General features: G+C 42.1%; 1 protein-coding gene across 1 annotated transcript in view; it reads left to right on the top strand.

Annotated features, from left to right (window-relative positions):
- The window catches only part of MMADHC (methylmalonic aciduria and homocystinuria, cblD type), an 11,586-nt gene extending 8,805 nt beyond the window's left edge, over positions 1–2,781 (top strand). The window contains exon 8 of the mRNA XM_017823796.1: positions 313–2,781. Within this exon, the coding sequence (XP_017679285.1) occupies positions 313–507 (195 nt within the window). The 3' untranslated portion in view covers positions 508–2,781. The remainder of the gene's footprint in view (positions 1–312) is intronic.
- Positions 2,782–8,065: the final 5,284 nt, after the last annotated feature.

Genomic DNA, 8,065 nt, shown 5'->3' with positions numbered 1-8,065 from the left:
TAGTTCTGACGTGAAAAATTCTCCTTTTTAGTTCTGACGTGAAAAATTCTCCTTTTTAGTTCTGACGTGAAAAATTCTCCTTTTTAGTTCTGACGTGAAAAATTCTCCTTTTTAGTTCTGACGTGAAAAATTCTCCTGTTTTCTGTTCTGAGGCGAAAAAGTCTCCTGTTTTCTGTTCTGACGAAAAAAATTCTCCTTTTTTTGTTTCTGAGGAAAAATTCTCCTTTTTTCAATTCTGAGGCGAAAAATTCTCTTTTTTTTTTTTTTTAGTTCTTTTTCACTTCTGACCCGAAACCTTCTGTTTTCTCGCAGTTTTTCGGGCCTTACACCAACAACACCCTGTTCGAGACGGACGAGCGTTACCGGCACTTGGGATTTTCCGTGGACGACCTCGGCTGCTGCAAAGTCATCCGGCACAACCTCTGGGGCACCCACGTGCTGGTGGGGAGCATCTTCACCAACGCCGAGCCCGACAGCCCCATCATGAGGAAACTCAGTGGCAATTAAAGCCCTTTTGCACCCTTTGACTCGGTGAGCCTCTCCGAGGAAATGCCACGTTTTCAAGTGTTCTTAGGTAATAAAGTAGCTGTTATTTATTTTCAGTCTTTTTGTTCACCGCACGTGACTTGGAAAGATGAATTGGCAGCATCCAGACAGATCCTTCTGTGCCACACAAATTTCAAGCTGTGAGTTTCCTTCATCTTAAATGAGTTTAAATATACAAGTACATAGTTATCTGCATTTCCTTTTTTAATTTTATCACACAAGCCACGCTTCTCAACCATTTTGTCTTTCAGTGTCCAACAAATCTGCCAGATTTCTAGGAGTTCTGCCACTTAATCATTTCAGTAAGTGGCAAAAAAAAGTGGAATAAGTAATAGAAGTAATAAGTCACCACATGTGACTTAGAAAGATGAATTGGCAGCATCCAAACGGATCTTTTTGTGGCACACGAGTTTGCAGCTGTGAGTTTCCTTCACCCTGACTGAGTTTAAACATAGTTACTTGCATTTTATTTTTTAATATCATACAAGGCACACCTCTAAACCACCTTGTCTTTCTGTGTCCAACAAATCTGCTTAGTAATAAAAATCTGGATGCCACTGAAGTTTCTAGGAATTCTGCCACTTACTGAAATGAGTAGCTGGCAAAAAATAAAGTAGAATAAGTAGTAAAAGTAATAGGTCACCACATGTGACTTAGAAAGATGAATTGGCAGCATCCAAACAGATCCTTTTGTGCCACATGAGTTTCCAGCTGTGAGTTTCCTTCATCTTAAATGAGTTTAAATATAAAAGGACATAGCTATCTTTTTTGATTTTATCACACAAGCCACACTTCTCAACCATTTTGTCTTTCAGTGCCCAACAAATCTGCTTAGTAATAAAAATCCTGATGCCACTGAAATTTCTAGGAATTTTGCCACTTACTGAAGTGACTAAGTGGCGGAAAAAAAAGTGGAATAAGCAATAAAATTGTGCTCCCAGAATATCGAATTTTATAAAAACTACAGAAGTTAATACTGGACTAGTCACTTACTCAGTGTTTTTAAAATGAGAATATTGAGATAAGCTCTAAATACAAGTAATACTTTAGTAAGGAAGTGTTCACTCAACTGCTACATCCACAGACTCCATAAAAAGTCTTAAATTACTCTAAAATCAGTCATCTCTTACTGGTTTTTTTGTCTTCATGGTGCTTGGGATTTATTTTCTCAGTGTTAGCTAAATATATTTAATTAGTTTATATATATAAAGGTAATTTAAAGTTGCTTTTGTAACTTACTTAGGTCATTAAATACAGGGGGGAAAAAAAAAGATAATAGAGCAATGCCTGGATATCATCATTGTTTTCCTGGACTCTGATGCAATTTAGACTTGTCTCTGGAATTTTGAAATGCCTGTGCAAAGAGCAATTATGATCAATTAGTGCAATTATAAAAGGAGGGTTTCAGTAAATCAGTTCAGGCTCTTCAGGGATCACAAAAACAATCAGATCAGTTGAAGGTACTGGGGGAAGAACAGGGAAGACATTTCAAGGCACCTGGAATACCTGGAATCTCAATGCCTTGAAATTTGGCTCCGTAGATGAAGGAATAAAGCAGATTTTAATCTCATCACAGTTTTGGGGCCATTCTTTATGACACCCCCTGCAGTCATGTAACAATGGGAATCCCTCAGTCTTGACTCCATCAGAAAGTTGAATTTCGAGGATAATGACTGCCCAGGATGAGGATCCAGGAGTTTCAGCTTCCTGTCAGGTAGCCTGGGATTTCATCCTTCTGTCTTTTCCCAGTGTTCACCAACACCATGGATTTAAACCTTGTCCTAGGTGTGTGTAGTTCTGTTCCCTACTCAGGTCTCAGCCAGTTTCCACCAAAGTCCTTTTCTTGGCTTTAATGGCTTTAGAACCAGATCCTTTCCCAAGTGCCTGTCCCTGTCCTTGGGAACTTTGCTGGATCAGGGAGGTGGAAGTGAGGAAGCCTTTCCCCTGGAGAAGTGAGTGTTGTCCACCCTGAATTCCCTCCCAAAGCCAGCAATTCCAAGGTTGTCCTACTCACCTTCCCTTCACTGGCTCTACTCTGCCCACATTCCAAGGTTTAAGTGTGTGGCTGCTGGGGCAGGATTTGTTTTTCCCTTTGTCCTGGAATTTGTGCTGTGTTTCCAGAGCCCCAGTTCTTGCCCTCTGCTCTGCTGTCCTGGAAAACTGTCACTTCAAAGTCTTTTATTGCTGTTTGATTTCCTCATTCTCGTCAAGAGGATTAAAAAAGCTTGAGAAGCTGCAGCGTGTCTTGTCTGTTTGCAAAATACACTTAATTTTGGTGAGCACAAACGAGCTCATGGGATAAAAGAGGGGTGGTGTCTTGCTGGACTCGGGGAGAACTTTGTTGGGTAAATATTAAAAAAATCAAGTTGTGAAATAGTTCATATATATTGTAAATATCCCGACAACTCGATGTTACCTTTCCCTGTACTTCCTGTGTTTTAGAAAGGGTGGGAGCTGTCAGGTTATTCCAGTTAAGCTTGGGATGCTCATTTTTAAATTCGTGTCAAGTTTTGTAAAATCCTGTAAAGGATTTTTCCTTGTCAGAAATCTCACTGGAAATAGTGAGAGTTTTGCCTTCACTGATATTAATGTTTCATGCCAGGATTTGAAGGGAGGGATGATTTCTTGATATTTTTCTAAACAGAACTTTCTCCTACATGTTAATTCCCAAAAGAGCTATTCCAGTTCTATTCCCCTCCCATCAGAAGAGCCCAAACTGTGTGTTAATTAACTATATTAATATACTAGGAAATAAAAGTCCTTGAGTGCAGTGTAACTGAACTTTGATAATAAAAGCCAGAACAACTTTCAGAGTTACAAAATGAATTCCTTTCTAGGGGGAAGAAAGGTAAGGTCACATTTTCCTGCCTAATTATCTTCAGGTCTTCAGTGATTGGGATCTTTCCACGTGGACATTCCTCAGGTTCAGACTGGGTGATCATTTTTAATCAGACTTCAGTAGAAATGTTGAGGTAGAAGCCCCAAAAATGTGTGTTCTCAGGAAGTGCAAGTTAAATGTTCAGTATAAGAGCTCGTTGTCAGAGCTGTTTGTTACCTCATCAACACCAGGTGGGCATTTTCCAGGTTGGGATGGAGGATTCTCTTCCAAATCCTCTGCTCAGCCACTTGTGTTCAGGGAATTCGTTGCTTTATTCATGAGATCCTCGTGCCACAGTGCAGGATTTACAGCTCAGCTTTATATTCAGCCCTGCTTAACTTGGGAGAGAGCAAAGAAACTGGGCTTTGGAGTTAAAAAATTAACACTGTACACGTGGAGGGAGTAAAAACCCCGTTAGTGATGAGGAGCTGAAATACAAGAGCAAAATAACTGCCCTGCCTCATGTGCCTGCTCCTTTTAAAGCCTCTTTTTATTAAGAACAGGAAAAAAGAAGCTGGGTCATGGAGCAGCTCCCATTTCTAAGAGCATAAACAGCAAAGAACAGTATTCCCCTTCCACTGGCAGCCACCTGGCTGGAAAAAACAATCCCGAGGGTCAAAGAGGGGAGAGGGGCCCTTTGCTGTGCCTGCCATCTTGGCTGGGGGCTCCTTGCCCTTTCCTGCTAATTGAGGTGTCATTCAACAAGGGATCCTGCAGTTCCTAAAGCCCAGGAAAGCCAGGTGTAACTTTAGACAGCTCCAGGAGCTGATCCAGAACGGAGAGGCCGCGGGATGGGAGTTATTTGTCACAGGAACATGCTCCGGGAGCTTGGCTTGCTCCAGTGGCAGCAAAAATCAGGGGGAGGTCTGGATGGCTGATGAAGTTCTCTGGCCAAAACTTCAGTCCTTCAGCCCTTTAATAAGAATTAAATTAGCCCTGGGGAAAGGGAATAGTTTATTATATTTATTCTAGTTCAAATAAACCGCAGGAATTTTTTCTCTATATTAATGTTATTTATAATTTTCTGCTGGAAATTCTGACTATTCTTTATGCAACTGCAGTTGCATAAAGGAGATATTTTTGGACCAAAAATATGGAATCCCAGGATGGTTTGGTTTGGAAGGGACCTTAAAGTCCATTTACTTCCAACTCCCTGCCATGGGCAGGGACACCTTCCGCTACCCCAGGTTGCTCCAAGCCCTGTCCAGCCTGGCCTTGGACACTTCCAGGGATCCAGGGGCAGCCCCAGCTGAAGGGATCCTGCAATTCCTAAAGCTCAGGAAAGCCAGGTGTAACTTTAGACAGCTCCAGGAGCTGATCCAGAATGGAGAGGCTGTGGGATGGGAGTTATTTGTCACAGGAATAACCCTCAAACCTGGTCTTGCTCTAAAAGCTGCCCAGTCAGGCTCAACTAACTGCACAAATCTAGATATATATGGGAAAACATCAATTTGGAAGTGATGCTGTTGCTCAAATAATTGGAAATAATTATGGAGTGGCAGCACCATTTTTATTCCTGGAGTGATTTGTGTGATCCAAGATATCAGAGCACACTTTGCTCCGCTTGGTTTTCCCTGTGTTGCAGCTCTGGAGAGCAGCTCTCCCTGCATTTTTCCTGAGGGAAACGTGAAAGCTGCTGCTTCAGACCTGTGTGGAATTGATTTTCATGGCTGCATGGAATAAAATGGCTGATGGATGCAGATAAGGAGGTTATCGTTGTGTTGCAAGGTACACAGCATATATATAAATATAAATATATTTCTGAATTTGTGTACTTTAGAAGAGAGGTGACAAACCCACAGTGCTGCCACTTAAAAGCTGCCCATGGGCCTGTGGCTGTTAAATTAATTCCTCCCCTTACTCTTGAGCTGGGACTGAGGAAGGAGAATGAACTGTATCCATGGGAATATCCATGGAATTCTGGCCCACAGAAGCTGTGGCTGCCCCATCCCTGGAAGTGTCCAAGGCCAGGCTGGAGGGGGCTTGGAGCAGCCTGGGCTGGTGGAAGGTGTCCCTGGTGGAATAAGATGAGCTTTAAGGTCCCTTCCAGCCCAAACCATCCTGGGAGTCCATATTTTTGGTCCAAAAAACATCTCCTTTATGCAATTGCTGTACCACAGCACCAACAGTCAGAATTTCCAGCAGAGAGAGATCTAATTATAAATAACATTAATACAGAGGAAAATCCCCGCAGTTTATTTGAAACAGAATAAAATAAATGAAATAAATTATTCCCTTTCCTCGGGGCTGATTTAATTCCAGTTAATCCCTAAATTTCGTGCAGCCTGGCACTGGTTTAGGGGGGACTTTTCCCTAAATCCAGGAGCTACATGCCCAGATCCACACACACTCCCAGCAGCTGCCTGGGGACAACAAGGGCAGCCTGTGCCAGCTGCAAGAATCACTTGTGTGTTGGCTGCTTCAGAGGATCCTGCTCCGGGATAATTCCCTTTGTTTCCAGGGAAATCAGGGCTTCCTTTGTCAGCAGCTGGTGGGTGACACCACTTAGGTCTGGGTGATACCCTTAGGTCAGGTTTAAGGATGCAAAGCTGAGCTTTGCCCTGTTAACACACAGGTTTAACTCTCCAAACTGGTTACTTCTTAACCAGAGCTCTCAGTCTTGAGTTGTTTGCTCACAATCCCACCCTAAGCACTGCACTTAAGCACAAAAAAAACTCTTAAAAAAGCAAACTTTAGCTCGGCAAAGCTGCAAAACACCAAACCAACCCCTCCCTCACCCCGTGGTTACTGGTTTTCAGCAGGTGGGGAACTGGGGCTCGGTGTTCTGCAGCTTTGGGGTGATGGGACTCCCCATTCCTGCCCTTTCCCATCCTGCTGCTCCTCTAATCCCCCCCATCAGCATAAAACCCTCAATAATCACTACCCATATTACTAATTATTAGTTAATTATTTCTTCCCCCTAGCCCTGAGCAGCTTGTCTCCATCAAAAAAAAAAAACCAAACAACTGTGCTGGGGTGTTTTTATTGAGCTGCTGAACTAATCCTGCCTCTCCCAAGAGGACTTAATCAAAGTTTTATTGCCTCCACACAGGTAAGTTGTGTCTGTGAGATGCTTTTGGCTCTGAATGCTGTGAAAATAATTTAAATTACTCTAAAATAATTTAAATTGCCCTGAGAGTGTTTGGGTTTTGAGGCAATGAGGAGCCTGTGAAAGTTCTACAGGTTTTGGAGGGGATTTATCTGGGGCTGTGCAGGGGGGGGAGGAGGAAGAAGGAGACTCCAGGGTGGCATTTTTGTCAGTCTTTGCTGAGGAGTTGATGTGGTGACAGCAGAAAAAGCCTCAAGGTATCAGTGAACTCAAGTGTGGCTCAAACACTTGGGTGGTTTTGTGCCAGCTGGGCTCTCCCTCAGGGCTCCTTTTGCTGCTCAGCCCCAGGCTTAGCTCAGGAAAAACTGAATTTGAAACATCTTGAACCAGGTAACTTATTAATTTGAGTAGAAACTAAATGCTGAGGTGGTTATTTAGTAATTTCCTTCGGTTTCTTGCGGGATTTTTGAGATATTTCTCTCTTTATTTTGTGCAGTTTGCTCCCTCTAAGGGGAGGAATGTTGTGTGTTTGAAGCCCAGAAATACATAATTTTTCATAATGCTGAAAAACAGAGATTGGTGATGAATAGTGAGATAAGAAAAGAGGTGCAGGAGTGAGGTAGGTTTGTGTGGAAGTGTGGAAAAGGAAATTAGGGAGTGAGGGGAGAGGGCAGGATTGTTGCTGACTTGGTACTTTTGGGTCTGAGAGAGGAGAGAGGGATCAGGGAAGTTGGGAATTCAGAGACAAAAGTACAGGTAATAACATCAGTAACTCCTGCATTCCAGTAGGAATCAAAGGAAATGCAGGTATTTAACCCCATTCTGTTATTTATGGAAACATCCAGAGCAACATGTGATTTTTTTAGCCCAGGAGTTTTCCCTACAAACCAACACCCTCCTGGTTGTGCTGCAGATTTGGGGTGATGGGACCCCCATTCCTACCCCTTCCCCTCCTGCTGCTCCTCACCCTCCACACAAAACACTCCTTAATCATTCCCTACAGAGCTGGAAAACTAATTATTAGTTTATTATTTCTTAGAAATCCAGGGCTGTGTGATCCATAACCTTTTCCTGTGCATATTTAACAACAGACTGTGAGCAACTCTTCCTCCTCCTCCTCCATAGGCATGTCCTGGCCTCATTCTTCTGGCAAAATAAATATATAAATATAAATAAATATATAAAAATAATTTATATAAAATATAAATATATAATACATATTTAAATTATATATAAATAATAATAAATATTAAATATATCAAATAAATATATATTGTACTTATAGACAGGTGGACACTCCCATGTGTGTCCGGCTCTTGCAGGAGTTGAGGGTTTATGTGGGTGCACAGAAAGGCTGGAAAAAAAATCTATATTTAATTGTAGAAATCCCCTATTAAAGAGGATTTTCACAAACAGAACTAATAGATGGGGGTGTTATTATTAATAATATTTAGCAATTTAAAAATAATTCCTCTCCCTGCCAGCTTTTTTTTACTGGTCAGGTTTTCTGCCGGCTCTGATGCTGGAAAATGGGTGCAGATTCAGGGAATATTTGGTGTTGGAAAGGGCCAGGGGAGGTGGTCAGGCCCAAC

The sequence above is a fragment of the Lepidothrix coronata genome, unplaced genomic scaffold, assembly GCF_001604755.1.
Source record: "Lepidothrix coronata isolate B3197 unplaced genomic scaffold, Lepidothrix_coronata-1.0 Scaffold105, whole genome shotgun sequence".
NCBI lineage: Eukaryota > Metazoa > Chordata > Aves > Passeriformes > Pipridae > Lepidothrix > Lepidothrix coronata.
This window is presented reverse-complemented; position numbering and strand designations above follow the sequence as displayed.